The sequence below is a fragment of the Nuphar pumila genome, chromosome 12 (assembly GCF_984573655.1).
Source record: "Nuphar pumila chromosome 12, dmNupPumi1.hap1.1, whole genome shotgun sequence".
Taxonomy (NCBI): domain Eukaryota; kingdom Viridiplantae; phylum Streptophyta; class Magnoliopsida; order Nymphaeales; family Nymphaeaceae; genus Nuphar; species Nuphar pumila.
This window is the reverse complement of record NC_143260.1, coordinates 88,532,797-88,554,190: the sequence shown is the minus strand read 5'-3', so window position 1 is coordinate 88,554,190 and position 21,394 is coordinate 88,532,797. Positions and strand designations below refer to the sequence as shown.

Below are 21,394 nucleotides of genomic sequence, written 5' to 3'. Positions count from 1 at the left end.
TTAATAAATAGTTGATTCTATTAATTTATATATTTTAATATTGACAAGTAATTAGGTCTAGAATACCAATCATATCAAGATCCAAACTGAAACCCGGATCCGATAAGAACCAAACCAATAATACCTGAACCTGTTATCCCATATGAGTACTTTTTTCAGCCATACCCAGATCCAAACACGACCCAAATCAAAACGGGTCTATTAAAGACCCAACCCAATGCATACTCAAACCGGTTGACCCATATGGGTCTATAGTTTTTAGGCGTACCCAAACCCAAATGAGATTGGGTCAGGTTTGGGTCATTCTTTTAGACCCAATTCAGAATTGGGTCTGACAAGACCCGAACCTAACCCAACCAGGTTACACCCCTGCAGGTGAGAATTAATACGTTTACAAATGTGCTGATTTTCATAACCGAGCTCCAAAAAGGTTTGCAAAAAATACTAAAATGCTTGCAACAGGTTGCAGGAATACACAACTTTTCAGATGCTTATGGCAGGCAGGCACAAAGGGATACCACCAGAATGAACTATTTTGGTCAATTGAATACCTAAGCCATCTTCACACACTGTCGGGCCAGCGCAACTAAGTCTGTTCCCGGGAGCGGTTTCCCCTTTCCTCATGGAAAAAAAAAATGTCACAGAGAATATATTAATGTCCATATGGATGTACAGTGTTACTTTGGATGTATCCGGTTTATGCAATGCGCAACCATAATTCAGTAAACAGTTGGATCCCAAATCAAAAAAGGATAGAAGGGTAACAAGCTTCTATTTCTTGTCTGCAAATCAGCACAACAAACAGATTTATTATTGTTCACTGATAAAAGCCCACAAATTTCAAGCTTTTTATCACAATTTAACAATTGAAATACAAAATGCAAGATGAGCACTAGTAATACAATATAACAATGAAGTGAATAAATAAAAGGGATTTTGCAGCCGACTCAAAAGATGGAACTAATGTACAGAAGCAAAGATCTGGAAAAAAGCTTGATATCAAACAGGAGGGGCAGGAGGTGATGAAGGGGCATTAGGCGAAGAAGTGCCTGACGCGACGGCAGAAGGGGCAGGGGATACTTGGAGAGTTGGAGAAGAAATGGGCTCTAGTTTCGACTCAAACGGTATGGTGATTGGGTACACTTCCTTTACCTCTTCAACCCCTTCATCCAAGTAAACAACATCCTGCATGGTGAGTTGATGATACTCCACAATCTCACGCAGGAACCGATTCTCACGTGCATAGATGGAGTTCTCATTAGCAAGTCTGGCCTTCTCAGCTAAGAGTGTCTCGAGTTGAAGCCGAATCTGCACAACACCACAACCATTATCTTTATGAGATTAGCCGGTGAATCATCGACTCAACTGACGACTCAAGGTTGGAAATAATTAGCCACAGGTTTGAACAAGGTGGCACTGCCAAGTAACATATGAAAGGTCAAGTTATAGCATTAATAGGCCCGCTCCTGCTGAGCATAAAATGCATGGAAAAAAAATTCTGATAGGAAGAGAAAATTGTGCATATGAGAAGTTCTGATATGATAATTTTTCTAAAATGAAAGATTCACTTGTTTGTGTATGATAAAAACTCTCCTGCGACCTGACCCCTCCCCCTCTCCCTCTCTTCTTGCCATTTGATCGCAATGGCTGCATGTGATGCCTTCAAAGACGATGGTTGCGGTGTCGTAGAAAATGGAAGCCATGTTGCAAAAGAAATAAGCAAAATGAAAAATAGAAAAGAAAAACAACAAAAGGGTTTAAAATTGTCAGAAAAAATGCAAAGTCATGTTGACAGAACACGGATGGGTAAGGGTACGTGATGTGTGTGTGTGTGTGTGTGTGTGTGTGGGGGGGGGGGGGGGGGGGGGGGAATGAAGAAATAAGCAAAATGGAAGCTGCAAAAGAAAAGCAAAATGAAAAATAGAAAAGAAAAACAACAAAACGGTTTAAAATTTTCAGCAAAAATGCAAAGTCAAGTTGACAGAACACGGATGGGTAAGGGAATGTGATTCGTCAACCAGACATGAATTCACAAAAATTTTCAAAAAACAAAACACACAGACACAAAATAATATATATATATATATATCAATTTTAATATTTGCAAAGTATATAACATAAGTTCTAATTAAAAATCTAAGATTATTAAGAAAATTTTATTTTAAAATTTGCATGCACATCAAATTTTAATAATTAAGATTACATAAAATAATTAAAGGGGTTTCACAATCATTTCTACTTGAAGAGGTATTATTGTTCAAAGTCTAAATCTATGCAAAATGTGTGAGAGAGAGACTAAAAATTTGGAAACTGGAAAATGGGTTTTAATATATTTAATAAAAATGAGGTACGTTGTGTCGTGGTGTTGGAAAGTGTGAACACAGTTGACTGAGAGAGAGAGAGAGAGTTAATGGCATGTGAGTCTAAAAAGTGAATCATTTTCTTTTTCTTTTATAAAATTTCATTTAAAAAGGCACAAATGATCTTGGACACGCCTTTGACAGCGTCTGAGACGTACGTGTCCCTCATGTGCCGCACACATAACTGCACCACATCACATCCGTTCATGTCATCAGAGACACGAGGCCAAAGTGGTGTGTCCCTATGACATAGCCAGAATGAAATGTGCTTCCTATTCACAACATACATTCCAAAATAAGGGAACAAAACCCGAGAGAAAAATGTTTGATATATGCTGTTGAGAATTAAAACTTTGCTTCATATGAAGAATATCCACAAATCCTCAGTTAACTTTTGCCTTGATAAAATCAGGCACTCCATCTCTTAGATTACTATGCCCTATGCTAGCAGCACAAAGCAAAAAGGATCAAATTTCTAAATTTTGCTGAGATCCGAACCCTGGCCCTAGGCTGCAGATATACTTTACTCCTTTTATTTTCTTTATTTGTAATGTCCAAAAATAATTAGAAATTGACAAGAACTAATGCACTGAAAGAACTGTAACAATACAAGAACTAATGCACAGAAAGAACTGTAATAGCAGCAACAAAAGGTCGACACTGATACGAGGATAATAGGTATGACCTGTAAACCTGCAAGTCTTGTGCCTTAGGGGGGCGTTTGTGTGCAGCTGAAGAAGACTCAGCACAAGGGTTTCTGCAGTCTTATTCTGCTGAAACAGAATCGGATGGGATCACATTGAAAATGACCCTCTCTTTCCCCCACACACTCTCTTTCCGCAGAGAAAGAGAGGGCAGTGTTTGTGTAGCCACGGTGGGGCACATGGAAATGCTTTGTGCATTTCGGCAGAAACCCCCCTGTTTCCGTGGCATGCAATGTGCCCTAGATGTATTTGAGAAGGAAAAGAGAGGAAGAAGAAAGAGAAAGAGAGGAACTTGATGGGTGACATCAAGGGTAGATTTCACACTCAATTCACATTAAAATTTTCTCACACCACATTAAAATTAAATTTGCTACAAATGACTTATAAAACTTTAATTTTTTATTTTTTTTTATTTTTTTAGGCCAAAACAACCCTATGGATGTGATCTACATGTTTTTAGTCGGAACCAGCTTTTGAATCACCAAAATCCGGCATATGTATAGGTTTTTCTGGCGACACAAAAAGCAACGATTGTAAATGCACGGATTTTTTTCCAGCTCAAGAAAACATGTTTTTTCATTGAAAAAATATGATTCAAGAATCAATTCCCACTAAATCAACCATGTTGAACTTATCTATGAGGTTAGATTGAGTCAAAACAGCTTGCATCGAGAGATACCAACTAGATTGTACCTATAATCGACTATATTAAATATATACCCATAGATATAAGGGTGTATCATCGAAACCCCTTCCCATCGAACACACATCCGACGCGCTTTGAGTGTTCGATTTTGTACAAATCGGGGGCACAGAGACATCCAAAGGACCGAGGCAACAACTCTGATCTACACGATCCGATCATAGAAAGGCGACACAACAGAGGAGACCCGAAGGAGCGATTCCCTCCGCCTCCCCAATGCCTCCTCAAGATCAGCATACACACTTTGTGACTGATCTCAGAGTGAAAGGGGAGAGGAGGAAAGTCGCAATGGCTTTGGAAACTAAGGTGCCGGAACCAACGATAACGAGGAAGAAGCTATTTTGGCGAGGATGAGGCGGAGGAGGGGTGGTTTCGAGGATTTGAGTGGGGGGTAAGGTTTTGGATTCAGGCTTGTTTTGGAGGGTCAAGTGGTGGGAATCGATGGAGGAGGGGTGGAGCAGGGTATACCAGCGGGGAAAGAGCGGTGGACGACGATGTTTTCCGACGAGTTGAAGTTTTTGTGTGACAACTCTGATTTTAGATTTGAGCTTGTTCTGGAGGGTTGTGTGGTGGGAATCGAGGGAGGAGGGGCGAGGGTGGTTTCAAAGGGCGAGAGGGGCAGTTTCGAGGGGCGAGAAGGGTGGTTTCAAGGATTTGAGCACATGCACAAAGCTTTGTGACCAATCTTTGTGCCCCTTATTTTGCACAAATTCGAACACTCAGTAAGCGCCTAATGTGTGTTGGATGGGAAGGGGGTTAGACGACACCCTCTTATGTATAGGGTAAATATTTGCTACTAATGAAGGTAAGGAACTAATGAGTACAAATCACTTGTCTTGAATCATGTGATTATGACAAGTAATTAGGTTTTTAAAGGAGTCTAAAAATTAATGGCCCACAATGTGCAAAAATTTCATAACTCAGAATCCAAGGCTTGACCTTAGCAAATACACTATGTTGAACACATCTATGTGGTTAGATTGAGTGGATACAACTTACACCTATGATTTCTAGCTCATTAGTTCCTTATCTTTATTAGTAGCAAATAATTTCCCATATATAGGAAAAGTGGTAACTGCCTACCACTTTTCTAGCATACTGCTAGCTTACCGCAAGCGAACCAGTGTTTTCAGGTTGTTTTTTGCAAATCTGACCTAGCAGATGTGTTCAGCTATTCGCTAGGAAATGACACTTGGACCATGTTTTTTAAGCCTTGTATATTTATGAAAATTTTACACATTTTGATTTTTAAACCTCATAAAAACCTACCTGCGTGTCAGATGCAATGATCCAAGAGTTGTTTCCTATAAAATCAAGCATGTAGAACACATCTATATGGTCAGATTTAGGGTATGCTTGGTTGCATTCGAATGTGATTTGGAATCTCATGCAAATGAGAAAATGAATCTCATTTGCATAGATAACCAAACATGTGATTTGAAATCTCATGCAAATAAGAAACAGACTGATTTGAAATCACATTTGAAGTGACTCGTGTGACTCTAAATCACATGACCAAACTTAACCTTAAAGAAAACATGAAAAAAACCTTTCAAAAACCCAGTAGGCCAGTGGTACGCCAAAAAAGTGGTAGGCATATACCACCTACTCTCTCTCTCTCTCTCTCTCTCTCTCTATATATATATATATATATATATATATTACCTAGAATATGAGAACTGAAACATGAGAATATGTGGATGTGTTTGGCATGGTGAATTTGCTAGGAATCAACCATTGGATTGTGTATTTTCAATGAAAAATGTGATTTTTGAATGTTTGAATATTTATGAAGATCATGAGCTATTGATTTTAAAGCCGTAAAAAGATCTTGTTTATGCATCAAAATCGGATGATTCAAGAGCGGGTTCTTATAAAACCAAGCATGTAGATCACAACTATATGGTTAGATTCAAGAGAAAAGAACAAAATATCCATGAAAATCATGGTTCACACATTAATTCTCATATTCTAGTGACTCTCTCTCTCTCTCTCTCTCTCTCTATATATATATATATATATAGGGCCTTTAGAATATGAGAACTGCTGTGCAAACTGGGCATTTCCAACACTTTTTTTACAAATCCGACCATGAAAATGTGTTCAGCATGGTGAATTTGTTAGGAATCGACTGTTGAATATTCTAGTGACTCACTCTGCATATATATATATATATATATATATATATATATATATATAGGGCCATTAGAATATGAGAACTGCCGTGCAAACTGGGCATTTCCAACAGTTTTTTTGCAAATCCGACCATGCAAATGTATTCAGCATGGTGAAATTGAGAAAATACAATTCTTGACTGCTTGAATATTTATGAAGATTCTAAGATGTTGATTTTATAGCCTTAAAAAAATCTTGTTTATGTATCATAATCGGATGATTCAAGATCCGGTCCCTATAAAAACTAGCATGTAGATCACATCCATACGATTGGATTTAAGAGAAAAAACAAAAAACTCATGAAAATTGCTGCTCACATGGTAGTGCTATGTTCTAGTAACCAACAATTTATATATATATATATATATACTAAACATAGATTTCTGGTGTTTTATCGAAATTCTGACCTGTAGATGTCTTCAGCTTCTTCAGCATGAGAGGTTTAGGATGGAAAAATGGTATTTGGAGCCTTAAAAAATATGAAAATTGTAGGCCGTTGATTTTTGAAACCTTATAAAAATTTATCCATGCATCGGAATCAAATGCTCCAAGAAGTGATTCTGATAAAAACAAGCATATAGATCACATCTTTATAGTCAAAATTTTGAAAAAACACAGGAAATTCAAGGAAATCCAATAGCATGTTTAATTTAGTAGGTCCCCATTTCCCATATATATATATATATATATATATATATATATATATATATATATATATAAAGTGACGGGATCCTACTAAATGGAATATGCAAAATAAAACATGGAAGATGACATTTTCAGTGTTTTTTGTTACAAAATTTTAACCATATATATGTGATCTACATACTTGATTTCATAGGGATAGGCTCTTGGAACGCTCAATTACAAGACATGGGTAGGTTTTAATAGGATTTGAAAATTTAATGGCCCAATTTTTTCATCTTAAAAAGAAAGAGCAACCTATCCTATCATTAATGTCAGGTCCAACCAATATGAACATGCAAATGGTGCCTACAACTTGTGCTTGAAAACCCAAAATGTTGACTTTCCAAACTAAAAATAAGAAATGATATCGCCCAAGAAAATGTACATGTTTTTAGTTGTCTTTGCACCCGTTGGATTCAATGTGTTAGAAGGGAAGGCCATTTGATAATAAAGGGCACAAAGCTTGAAGAAATGGTTATATATAGTTCATATATATATATATATATGTATATTATTTGTTATTTGCTATTTCTCTTTTTGTAATAGGTCATGCCCTATAGGGGCATTTTTGGTACTTTTACATAATATAATAGGTCCTGCCCATTAGAAGCAGTTTCATACAAATTTTTTTTCTCTTTTTTATCCATTTTTTATAGTTGTTGGGACTAGCCTAACGGCTAGTTGGTCTAGCCTCTTCTCTCTTCTTTTTGGCTATTTAAATGGGAGCTCTTCCACTGTGTTGGCATGCTTCTCTTAAGCATTATTGATTAATAAAATATTTTTTATGTTGAGTGTTAAGCCTATTAGTGGCTTGTGTGTGCTCTTGAGTGCTTGTTCTAGCCCTTAGCGGCTTATGTGCATTTTTTCATAGTGAATTTGTGTGTGTGCACATCTTTCTCCAGTTTCATTACACGGTATCAAAGCCAATAGGCTCTTGATTCTATTGGTGGACCTTCGTGGTGATCGAGTTTATTGTTGGAGTGTGTGCCAAAGCTCCAAGTCTTTATCAATCTCTCTCTTGCTTATCATGGAAAAGAAGTCCATTTTCGTCATGCCTATCAAGTTAAATGGTTCTAACTACTGCACTTGGGCCTCTACTATGGAGAATCATATATTGTCCAAGGGCCTCATCAAGTATTTTGAGGGAGATTATATGAAGCCTCAACTTTCATTCACAAAATTTGTGGATGTAAACTTGAGGTTCCTTGAAGAAGATGAGAAGGTCATTGTCACTCTTGAATTTGAAAGAAGACAGATGGAGTGGCGGATGGACAATGCCAAAATATTGGCATGGATTGTGAGCAATGTAGATACTTTCACTCTTGATAGTGTGGCCCAATTCAAAGCGGCTAAGTATAATGAAATAGAAGAAGAAGTAAATGTCACTAAGGGTTTACAAGAACACAATCACAATGTGCACAAACAGAAGATACTTTCACAATCTGTCTCTCACTTCTCTCCATCACTCTGTCTCTCTACCTTCGTCTCTTACTCATTCTCCGTCTCGCTGTCTCCTCTCCCTCTCTCGCTTCTCTATCACTCTATCTCTCACTCTCCTCTCCCTATCTCGCTTCTCTCTGTCTCTCACTCTCTGTCTCTCTGCCCCTCACTCCTCTCCCCCTCTTGCTTCTCTCTATCTCTCACTCCTCTCCTCTCTCGCTTCTCTCTGTCTCGCATCTTGATCACTTCATATTTTTTTCCCTTGTTTTTTTATCTTGTTTCTTGTGATGATCATGGTATGAGTAAATATTGTGGGTGATCTTATTTATATGAACTAAATATAATGGCTTGTTGCAATTTAGGATTCACCTTCATAAGAATTAAGTGTAGGGTCCGCAACAATGAATAAATTTTTGCTTCCCTTTTGATTCCTACTCGCTTCCCTTTCACTTTTCACTCGAATCCTAGGTCACTTCCCTCTTCGTTTTTCCTTCAAATCCTTGTTCGCTTCCTAGGTCGCTTCTGGTTTGCTTCTAGTTCACTTTCTAAGATGCTTCTGGTTCACTTTCGAGATTATTCTTTGTTTGCATCTAAGTCGTACAACGCTTCTTGCTTCCTAAAAATTTAGAAGTACCTCGTTCCCACTTCCCGAATCACTTCCTGCTCTCGCTTCCTCGACTGGCAACTCTTGTCTAAAGCCCGAATTTAAAGAGGTAAGATTGATGTCACTCCATAAATCCAAAATTTCTTCTCATCATGAGACTATTACGGAGTTACGTAATAGAGGAAGGAAGATTAAAAGAGGAGAAAGAATTTGCATGCAAGCTTAACAAAATGAAGTCTTCCTTTTTTATTTTAGAACTTATGAAACTAAAAAACCTTTTGAATTGGTGCACTCGGATGTGTAGGGATCCGCTCCGGTTATGTCTAAAGGAGAATTTTCCTATTATGTTATATTTATTGATAATTACACTATGTTTACTTGGATTTATTTCCTTATGCAAAAATAAGAAACATTTTATTATTTAAAAAAAAAACATAATTTAATTAAAAATCAATTTCAAACTAACATACATATCTTGCATTCAGATTTGAGAGGTGAATTTTTATCAAATGAGTTCAAGTGTCATTTAAAGTAAAACAAAAATTTTCATCAAATATCTTGTCTAAGAACCCCACAACAAAACAACCTTCCAAAAGGAAACAAACACATTATAGACTACTAGAACATTACTTATTTTGAAAAAAGTTCATTAAAATTTTTGGGTTGAAGCCGCTCTCACTGTGGTCTATTTAATAAATAGAATGTCATCTTCCGCTTTGAAAAATATCTTTTTCTTATAAAAGCTTTTTTATATTGAACTGGATTTTAAAAGACTGAGTCTTTGGTTATAAGTGTTTTTGTTCTTTACGAAAAAAATTATAAATTATCTCTTAAGGCCATTGAATGTGTTTTTATTGGTTATGGGAAAAATCAAAAGGGTTATAGTTGTTATGACTTAAAATTTTAAAAACTTTATATTTCGAGAAATGTAACTTTTCTTGAAAATGAGAATGGTTTTGAGAAAGATATAACTAAGTAAAATAATGCCTACTCTTTCTTGTTTGATTTATTGCCTAAGGAAATGAATGAATCGTCTAATATTGATGTTCTTATGAATGATATTGATAATGGTTACATCAATAATGAACCAAGTAATGATGATAATGATTATAATCCTAATGTTGGTTCCAAACATTGTTGATAATAAAGATAATATTAACAAGGCCAATGATATTCAAGAGCTTAAGGTCTATTTTCGACGTAATAATGAAGAACATTCATGTGCACTTGATAAATTCATGTAAAATCAACCCATAGATCGGATTGCATATCTAATTCCCTTAATAAATTTGTGTCTTATGAATCAGTTTTTCCTAAATATAGAGCTTGTCTATTAGTCATTCATGCATTTTAAGAACCACCTACAAATAAAGAAGCCAAAGATTATCCTCATTGGGTAGAAGTCATGAAGGTTGAGTTAGGTGTCTTTCATAAAGCCAAAACCTAAGAAACTGTGTGTCTTTCTTTAGAAAAGAAATTCACAGGATGCAGATAGGTATTCAAAGTCAAAAACAAAAGTTATACAACTTTAGAAAGGTATAAAGTTAAGCTAGTAGTCAAGGGGTATGCTTAGAAATATGGGATCGACTATGAAGAAACCTTTGCACATGTAGCTACAATGACTAGTGTTAGGATTCTTATAATTGTAACATCTATTAAGAAATGTTCAATTTATCAATTAGATGTCAAGAATGCATTTCTTAATGGGGATCTCAATAAAGAAGTGTATATGGACCCTTCATTTGGGTTTGACATTGAAAAGGTAAGGTTCTTAAACTTAAAAAAGTTCTTTATGTCCTTAAGAGGGCCCTAAGGCTTGGTACTATCACTTTAGCAAAGTTATTATTGAGAGTGAATTTATTTCATTATACTGACATTGCTCTTTTTATTAGGAATACAAGATCATATATAATTGTTTTGTTATTGCGTGTTGATGACATGATTATCACTGGAAGTGATAATAAAGGGTATTGATGAAATTAAAAAAATCTTAAGAGAAATTTTGATGTCTAACCTTAGTTTTTTTAGGTTTTTCTTAGGTACCGAGGTTGCGTACTCCCCTATAGGATATATTATTTCTCAAATGAAACTGCTATCTAACATAATTGTTAGATAAAGTTTAATGGACAACAATGTAAATGAGAGCTAATTATGGCACTCCATTGGAGGATCCTACTCTCTATCATCAACTTATTGGGTCTCTCACATATTTATCTATCACTCGACCTGACATAGCCCATGCATTTCACAGCAGCGCAAGCCAATTGCAACATGCGTCCACTTCAGTTCACATGGCAGACGTTACGAGGATTATCAAATATTTAAAGGACACTATAATTAAAGGGTTTTTCTTTTCTTCTTTGTCTCTTGATTGGATTGTTTATAATGATTGAGATTGGAGAGGCAACCCTAATGATCATATTTTCACTACAAATTATTGTTTGTTTCTTGGCAATTCACTTATCTTTTGGAGGTATAAAAAGTAACAAAAGGTATCACTTTTCTCCACTGAAGCCGAGTATAAGGCAATGGCAATAACAACTACAAAGATCGTTTGGCTAAGAAGTCTATTAAAAGATATGGGTGTCACCATTTCCATTCCATCAAAGATGTGTTGCGATAACAAGAGCGCTATCTACATTACTAGCAATCACAACTTTTATGAGCAGACAAAACACATAGAGATGGATTGCCACGATGTTCAAGAGGCGTTCTTTAAGGGCACTATTGAACTCCCTTATGTTACATCTGATTATCAAATTGCGAACTTCTACGCCAAAGCTTTGTCGCCGTCTCATTTTTTCTTTTCTCCTTAACAAACTTTCAATTATTTCATTGTCAGTTTGAGGGAGGGTGTTTATATATATATATATATATATATATATATATATATATATATATATATATATATATATATATATATATATTTTCTATTTCTCTTTTTGTAATAGCCCATGCCTTGTAGTGGCATTTTGGTACTTTTACATAATATAATAAGTCCTGCCCATTAGGGGAAATTTCATATAATTTGTATTTTTTCTCTTTTTTTTTATTGTCCCTTTTTTATAGCTGTTGGGACTAGCCCAACTAGCCGTTGGGGTAGCCTAACGGCTAGTTGGTCTAGCCTCTTCTCTCTTCTTTTTGGCTATTTAAATAGGAGCTCTCCTATTGTGTTGGCATGCATCTCTTAAGCATTATTGATTAATAAAATTATATTTTTTATGTTGAGTGTTAAGCCCATTAGTGGCTTGTATGTGCTCTTAAGTGCTTGTTCTAGCCCTTAGCGGCTTATGTGCATTTTCCCATAGTGGGTTTGCATGTGTGCACTTCTTTCCCTAGTTTCATTATAGAAATCACATGCAGCATGCAAAAATGCTTCCCAAGGGGGAAAGGCATGGATGCATTTATGTAGGAAATGGTGCCTTATGAAAACAAGGGGGCTACATGATGAACTTTTTGCTCCATCTAAGGTTGAAAAAATTGCCTATTTTCTTGAGGAAATGGGTCACTTCCCTGCAAAAGAAGGTGAAACAAACACACCCTTTGAGTTTGAGTCTACATCGCGTCTGTTCTGAAATGACAAATACCAAAGATTTAAAGCACAGGCATGATTATGATCCATATGAATATGTCTTGTTTGTTAAGTTATAGAGGGAAAATTTTTTGGGAGGTCATAATCTTGGATCAACAATTTAAGTATATTTTCTAGGGAAAAAAGCTTACCAGATCATCATCTTCTGGACTATCGCCCCTTTCATTGGATTCCCTCAAAATCCTGTTCTCCTCCTCTAGCTGGGCACATCGCTGCTTTGCAAATGCCAAATCTGCTTTAACAGTTTTTAGCTCTCGAAGCAGCAGCTTGGCTTTTGCAGCCATGGCCATAGCAACCTGCCATTAAATAAAGAGATTACACCACCAACCAATATCCAAAAACCCACACAAGCTCACGACAAAAGCAACAAGAGCAGCAGCAGAAACAACATCAATAGAAGTAGAAGTGTAGATGATGACAGGAAAGCACTTCACAATTTTAGTGACAACACACATTTGCCACCTTACGTCGCGAGATGCCTTCAGTTGAGTTTCAAAGTCCATGAATGTAGTTGGAGTGTGGATGGCAGGCACATGCAGACTTTTCACATCTGGATGGATAGATTCCTGTGTTGGACTAAGTGCACCAGAAGCATTTGTTTTTCTCCTGATATTAAGCTTGTGTGTGTCTGAGATAATATCTGCAGCTTTAGTTTCCACAACTGTCAAACCTTCCTGGCAAGAGGACAAAAGATTAATTTGATGCAAAGAAAGATGAGACAGTTTTTTTTAAACAATAAGATAAAGAACTTGAACTTCTAAACAAATAACTTTTTCTCCAAAGATAACAGCATCTCCTATCAGATTTCATACATGGTATAGAATGCAGAGAGAGAGAGAGAATATTGACAATTAATTGACCAATTTTCACACTGCACCGAGACTGATAAACAAAGACCATGAATGTCAAATTCATAACTTCCCACATCAATGAACATCCTTCAAATGCTGTTCTCAGCCATTCATGCTTTGTCAGTTTCAGGAGGGTTGTATTGTTAATGAACAAGAAGAAATACTAAAAAGTCAAAACTCAGACATTGATGCCAGTAAGCTACCACCAGCCTCTCTCTCTATATCTATCCATCTATCTATCTATCTATCTATCTCTCTCTCTCTCTCTCTCTATATATATATATATAGAGAGAGAGAGAGAGAGAAACCTTGCCACAATCCAACCATAAAATGGCCAAAAGGTGTCTCCATGGTCAGAAGGAACCACACCACCATTCTCTGGTCATGCTTTGGTGAGAGAGAGAGAGAGAGAGTTTGTAGGACAAACCCTGTTAAAACAAACCAACTACCCGCCCCCCAAAAGAGGCCTTGAACTAACCTTTTTCCTTTTTCTTCAATTTTTTGCCCTTCAGGACATATGGGAAAGTTTTCCTAAAAATAAATACCACCTGTTATGTACATTAATATTTGTCTCTAGAGAGCATTTCATCAGTTTTATTCATTTTTCATGAGAAACCCTACATCCATTATTGTTAATCTCCATCAATTAATTCATTTGCTTCATAGCAAATTGCAGTCAATGACTAACGGCGACTAAACAAATTCATACATAATAAGGATCAATGAAATCAGAAAATAACTTCCTCCATGTCTACAAAACTCCAGTATCAATTAAAAGGTATATAGACTTTGCATTTTGTTCCCAACTGGCACAAATTATGTTCATAATACTCCTGCTCTTCCCTTTTTCTTTCTATTTTTTTTCTCGTCCATTTTATCTTTTAACACTACATTGCCTATGCATATTTTACATGCTTCCTACATGAAACTGCCAACATACTTCTTCCTAGAGACAGTAATTAGATACTCCTGTCCAGAGTTATAAAAAACACTTTGCAAACATCTTTCCCAGGAAACCACTTTTGAAACATGAATTGCAGCATTTTTCCTGAATTTGTATGGCATTAAAAAATTTAAACAACATTTTTTTTTTGAAAACCTAGTACTTTGCTTTCTATATCATTATAACACTTTAAACCTATGAGGATATTTAAGTATTTTAACTGCTTTATTCGCAATGTCTTTATTCCATATGACTAGCCTCAATATGCATTTGTTTGCGTTAAACATAAAGAACAAAGAACTTACTGTTAAATTAAACATATATGTATATATATGTTTATATATTCATTTCTGTACATTTTCTGTATATTTATAGTTCATGGGCATTTTGGTCTTTTCACACATGTATGACAGAAATAAGTGTATTTATATTTTTCTTTTATTGTAATAATTCCCAGCCATCATGGGCTTTTTGGGAATATTTAAAGAGTTGTTGGACCCTACCCAACGGCTAGATTTCTAACCATTGGGTAGGTCCACCCAACGGCTCTCTAAGAGCCTTCTCTTGTATATAAAGGGGTCTCCCCCCCTCTCACTTTGTAGTGGTTTTCCCAAGGAGTGTTCCCTAATAATATTTGATATTTTTTATGAGTGTTTCAGCCCATAAGTGGCTTATTCTTGTGTGTTCTTGTATTGACCCATAAGAGGTCACATTCTCATAGTGTTCTCTTGACCATAAGTGGCTCACTAAAGCATATACATTGGTTTGTGACACTTACATGGTTGTATAGTTGTAAAATTGCACAGATGATCTATGTAATCACATATTTTGTGAAAAAATCATTTGTTAACTATTGTTAGTCATCATGGATATTGGTGAACATATAAATGTTGTGTGCATTAATATTTTCTTTTGTTTCTTGTTAGGCAAGCTGGAGGACAACCCTGTTGGATTCGAACCCGAGACACCTCAGTTATGATAGCGCAGCCTAATCGTCCAGCTATCCAATTCGACCCAGGTGCAGATTAAAATAGCATACATGTTAATTTTATATATGTAGTTCTAAATTATATTTTATTTTGTATATGTAAAACCTTATTATGATATATCCATTAAGACTTAAAAATAAGCTAAGGAAAACATAAGTTAGTATTACCACCATTTGAGACCTTTAAAAAGATTTAAAATAAACTGCTTCAGTTCCTAAACATTTCCCAATTGTTTCCTGGTCATTTCCTCATTTGTCCCATGATTTGATTCTCACATGAAACTGAAAACCTCATTTCCCATTTTAGTTTTCCACAATGTTTCACCTTTCCAATTCCCTTCTTGGCAACATTACTCCTGCCTAATGTGGCATTTCCAAAAGTTGATGCAGGCATTTTCTACTCTTTTTTGAGCATGTTTTTTTCACAATTCCAATTGCCCAATCCCAACCTTCAAAAGTTAGTGAATGCATGTAACTATATTAAACAGGTTGAAGCCCGATTTATTACAATTGATCACTCAGATATACATACAATTAGGGATGCAACTTTAATTATTTTTGTCTACCCATAAGGATGAGAAATAAAAATATTCACGTCTATATTTGACATATCTCTCACTACTATATCTTTGAAGACTTCGAAGACCAGTGCTACACTGACTCCAGAAAGGGTGAAAGATTGTGGATCTCCCATGTGCTTATGGCCAAGGGGCAGTGAAGAAATTAGCTAAAAGTTGATGTGGCTTTGGGAAAAATTACACTGGAATTCTAGAGCTGGCAATACAAAATTGAAGGAACTTTTTTTTCAACCTCACTTCATACCGGCACCCATTTTCTTGTGGGAAACTTTTTTTCTCTTTTCTGAGCCATATCTTCTCCAAAAGCATAAAGAATTTCATATTTTGACAATGAAAAAATTAATGATTTTAAGTAAATTGATTTCAATATATTGGAGAAAAAATTGTTAAGAACAACCATTAAATTATCTGATAAATAATTACACCAACAGTGTAATCACTTACCTCCAATGCGTTTCCAATTGTCCCACCAATGTAATTGAGGGAGGAAGCAATGGCATCTAAACCCTTCTGAAATTTAGGGTTCTCCATTCTCCTAGGGGCCTCAGGAGATTGATTTGATTGATGAAACTGCAAACATGACATCCATCACTTAGGGGTATAAAAAAATCCCACTTCAGAAAATAACTGTGATATAGAACACTTGAGCAACTAAATACAATGTTGCAGGTATCATACCGTATCGTACGATACATATCGTTACTATAGAGTATTCCGATTTGATACATACCCAAATCTCGATATGGGTGTATATCGTACTATACACCACCCTATCTTACGATATGTCCCTGTATCTTATGATACACTATGATACAGGGTGTATCTTAAGAGACGCTATAAATGCAGTTTAAATGCACTTATTTAAAAAAAACGAAAACATATAAGGCCCCTTGGGGCTAGTTCATATTCATCCCTAAAGAGCTTAAGAGTGATCTAGAGAGATTTTTTTCTAAGAAAAAAGATGTTGATGATACTCAATGATTGACATTATCTAATTCATTTTTGTTTAAAATTTTAAAAAAATAGTTATGTAAAATTTTTAAGCATTAAAAAAACACTGTTTTTTTTTATGTAAACACACATTATTATGAATCTTGTGACTCATTAGCTTAGATTTGTTATTTAATATGCATATTATTTCATAGTTTGCATTCTTCTTGTGAGATTGCCATTTATAGCATATTATCTTGATTATTTAATGTTCGATGTCTTATGCATGTCATTCATAGCACATAATTGTTTTGACATGTAATATGTGATTTTATGGTTGCATTTTGTGCATTTCATCATTGTTTTGTGTGTGATGATTTTATAGAATTTTTACTATTTTTCTGATTTTTTTATAAATTTTATTTTTTTTTTCAAATTTTACATTTTTTACAATACATATCTTATTTTGGGCCCGACCGATACGGGTTACGATAAGATACTTACAACCTTGACCAAATGCAAGAGGACCTCAGAAACTAGGAAAAAATTGTAATAGATTTGACACAAAAAAGAACCATCAATATACTAAAAATCCACACCTGAACACCGGAAGATGCTTCAGAGATCTGAGGGCTACCTCTGCCAAATGCTTCTGGGATCTGAGGGCTACCTCTGCCAAATGCTTCAATCTTCTGAGGACCATTATCTTCCTCAAAGATGGTTTTTGCTTTTCTAGCAAGAACACCCCAGAACCCAGATTTGGAATCATTCAAATTTCTCATTGATGTATATTCACATGCTGTAGATGCCTGCATTCAAAAGCACCACAAGAGCACTTGGTTTTAGACCACATTTCTGATGCCCAGTAAATAATTAACTCTGAAAACAGAAAATCAGAATTGCAGACAGGATGGATCCACTACTGATTTGGAAAAAAAAGCCTATCCTACAGAAAAACTGATACATTACTTCTAATGTCAAAGTAAAAGTAAACCATTGAATAAATGCATAGCAAACCCAAACAAGACAAACAATACATTTTCGAGAAAGCCATCCAAAGGAGATATAACATATAGAGAGTTCAAAATAACAAAATGACAACCATTTGACCATCAACCTCCTCATCTACAGCCCTTAATACCAAAATACAAGCAACGCTAGAAAGCAAAAACTATATAGGCGCATAAAATTGGAGCCAAGCAATATCAAAGTGAAGGGAAGGTGCATCCAATTTCCATCAACCAGTAATCAATTTCTACAGTAATAGAAGAGTTATTTATAAAATATTGATAGCCACTTTTGAACATGAAATGTGAAATGAACAGTTAAGAATATAATTTCTAAAGGGTACAACAAATGGGAAAACAGTTTCTTGTAAAGCACTATCACAAAAGCTCTTGTTTACTTGAATTTCGACTTTGTACTCTGTACATGCATTGGGCAATTAAAGTTTTTGTACTGTTGTATTTTTTCTTTGAGCTTTTAAACTTGTAATGATATTGTAGTCAGATAATGTATGTGAACATACTTGCATGTTAGCCATCACACCTAGGGTATGTTTGGTTGTGTTATACAAGAATGAAAATAAATCACATGAGATTTGGTCATTAGATTCCATTTCTCATGTTTGTTTCTTGTGAGGAAAGAATTCAAAGCTAGTCGGACATCCGGTGAGCTCCCCTTTTCATCCCTCTCCCATCATCACCAAAAAAAAGCTGGAAAACCCCAAGCCGCTGTTGGGGGTCTCGTTTTCGAGATGGTGGAGCTTGTTGGACATCCGGCGAGCTCTGCCCTTGCCCTCATCATCACCGGTTGTCGACAAAAAAAAAGGGGGGGGGGGACCCCAAACAGGCCTCTTCGATGGAGAGCACTTGTTTGGGTCTCGATGAGGGACGGTGCGCCCCCCCCCCTCCCCCATTATTACCAAATGTAGACAAAAGATAAAAATAATAATAACAAACATGGGCTCAATAACAGAGAGCCCCTGTTTGGGTCTCGAATGAGAGAAGGTGGAGGTTGTTGGATGTCTGGCGAGCTCCCCCCTCCCCCCATTATCACTGGTTGTAGACAACAAAAAATGAGCTCACCGATGGAGAACCCCTGTTTGGGTCTCGAATGAGAGAAGTTCGGCGACATTGATTTCTTCCAGCAAGTTGCATGTGCAAAGATGGATGGTGGGGATGCACTTTGGAGCCAGACCATTGAGAAGAACGTTGGGGAAAACCCCAACATTCATCTTATATGCATGTCAGACCCTTGACAGGCGCCCAAATTGAAATCTCATGGGATGGAGTGTTTTCGAATCACATTTGATCCGAAATCACATGGCCCCAAGGCCCCATTTTCTCATGTTTGGTTGGCCATGAGAAATGGGGCCATATGAGAATCACTCTCATTTAAATAAGAGAGTGATTCTCATGGGTTTCCACCAAACATGCCCCTAATGTCCCTATGTCAGTGGTCATAAACTGTGTAGGTAAGACTATATATATATATATATATATATATATATATATATATATATATATATATATATATATATATATATATATATATATATATATATATATGCGCTCCGGGAGCACCTAATCCCACCTACTAGAAATCATAGTTATAGGTTGCATCTTCTCAACCAGTCCTTATAAATGTACTTAACACAGTTTATTTGATAAGAATCGATCATGGTTTTTTGGACATAAAAATAAGATTTTTTAAGTCATAAAATTTTGATACATTGTGAGCCATTGATTTTTGAAGATCATAAAAAACCTGCATGTATGTTATAATCACATGATCCGAAACCTGTTTTCCACTCAATAATGATTGTAGATCATATCTGTAGGGTCTGATCAACAAAAAGTGCTCAAATTTTTTGAAAAAATTGAAGCTTTTATTAGGTGGGAGTAGGTGCTCCGGGATCACTATATATATATATATATATATATATACAGTATACACACACACACACACACACTGCACGTTAAGCCACAAACTTTAAAAACAGAAGCATTATAAGACATTACACCTTCTACCTATGATTCCCCTAACCCACTGACAACTACAAACCAGCCGTAAAGCCACCACACACTAAGCTAAAAACATTGAGGATGAAGCAACCTTGTTGCCTCTCTCGTCCATTGCCAACCACATAAACTCTTCCCTTATTAGAAAAGGTAATTCTCTCAACCATTATCTGGATGAACTTCATAAAACCATCAGGATTTCAGTACTTCCAACATCCAACCATGATCTCTATTCTCAATGCTGGAACCTAGTGGATTCAAATGTAAATGATAACAGTTCTTTGGATACTCTACAGCACTTCAAATGATAAGCTGATACACAAGTTTAAAAAGTAACCACTCCATCCAGCTTATTCAAGCCAAGATCGTGATGAAATTGACATCAAGATCGCAACATGAGAACACTCATAATCTAGCCAATTATTTCATAATTCAGATATCAAATATTCCCACAGCAGAAAGAACTAAGCATATTTTTGAGTTCAGAAGTTCAAAATAGGTATGCTTATTTCTCACCATATTTAACTGTCTTTACATCTGGATCACCCCTCAAGATTGACGAAACCTCAAAATTAATAGTAATCATCCCACTATCTCATCTGACCCATCTAAAGTAGCTAAACAAACCCCAAGATCTTCACATGAATAACTCTCACAGTACTCTAGTTATACACCACAATAGGTTAAGATTATGTATCATTAAACTACCAGATACTTTGACAAAATATATAAAGATCACCTTTTGGTCATATAAACGTACTGTCGAAGCACTAAGTTCGCATGTCAACAGAATTTGCTGAAAAAGAAAAGGGAAGGAATTTTTTTAAGGGAAGTTTTCGACCTTAATGAATACAATAAATGAATTTAACATATAAAGACGTAAAAACAACCCTATCGAGTATATAAATATGCAATTACATACTTGTGGAATCCAACATGAGCTGGTGCACTATCTTTTCATCAACAAAATTTCATTCACATCAAAACTGGAAAAACACGCAGCGCCAGAACTACCGGAAAATAGAGCAAAGGAAGCTTCCTCCATGTCACAAAAACAAAGCGATCACGCTGCTTCACTAAAAGCTGAAAGAGGACTTGCTTCACGATAAGGCACAGAACGCGTTCAAGAGATGCAACATGTACGGGTCAATACGAAAGGAAGAACAAGCAGTAGTTCACAAGGAAAATGACGATCTCAGTAAAAGGAAAGGAGAAATCATAAAAACCTCCAATACGGTACAATTTCATCAATATTCCCATCAGCGCCACCATTTTTAACAATCTCCGCCCATCATTACTACTATCTTCATTTCACATGACGAAAACCCCCGAAAAAAACCCTAATCCCGTCGCGATTCCAGAAAGACACCAAACAGAACTCTCAAATTCCCCAGGACTCATAAAAAACCCGTTAAATTCGATCAAAAAAGCCCCAAATCCACCACCGATTCCTCGAAATCTCCCGCAGATTCGACCGGAAACGATGGCAAAGCGAAATCAAGAACAATAACCGGAAGATCGATGAAAGGAACCGACCTGCTGCGGCGGAGGGTCCCTCTGCTTTGGCGAGGAGAGGACGGTCTCCCCGTAGGCCGACGAGAACGAGGAGTCGCGGTGCAAGGACGACGCGCGGATGGCCAGGGCGGCGAGCGAAGAGCCATGGTCGTGAGAGGGCGAGGAAGGGGCGTCCTCCACGAACGTCGAGGACGATCTCGCAGAGTGCCTTCTCCGATACGCCATCACCGAGACGACGTAGTATTGGCGCCCGGAGAGAGAGAGAGAGAGAGAGATTAGCAAAGATAACGAACCCTGTTTATAT

General features: G+C 36.4%; 1 protein-coding gene across 1 annotated transcript; it reads right to left on the bottom strand.

Moving 5' to 3' along the window:
* Positions 1 to 755: 755 nt before the first annotated feature.
* LOC149821155 (uncharacterized) lies at positions 756 to 21,358 on the bottom strand. The gene is made up of 6 exons (XM_089982463.1): positions 21,112 to 21,358; positions 17,152 to 17,361; positions 16,067 to 16,192; positions 12,730 to 12,936; positions 12,394 to 12,558; positions 756 to 1,308 (listed from the first exon to the last, which is right to left on the bottom strand). Exons 1-6 carry the CDS (start codon positions 21,313 to 21,315, stop codon positions 1,000 to 1,002), a joined length of 1,221 nt encoding a protein of 406 aa, XP_089838589.1. The 5' UTR covers positions 21,316 to 21,358; the 3' UTR covers positions 756 to 999.
* Between the last annotated feature and the right edge of the window lie 36 nt (positions 21,359 to 21,394).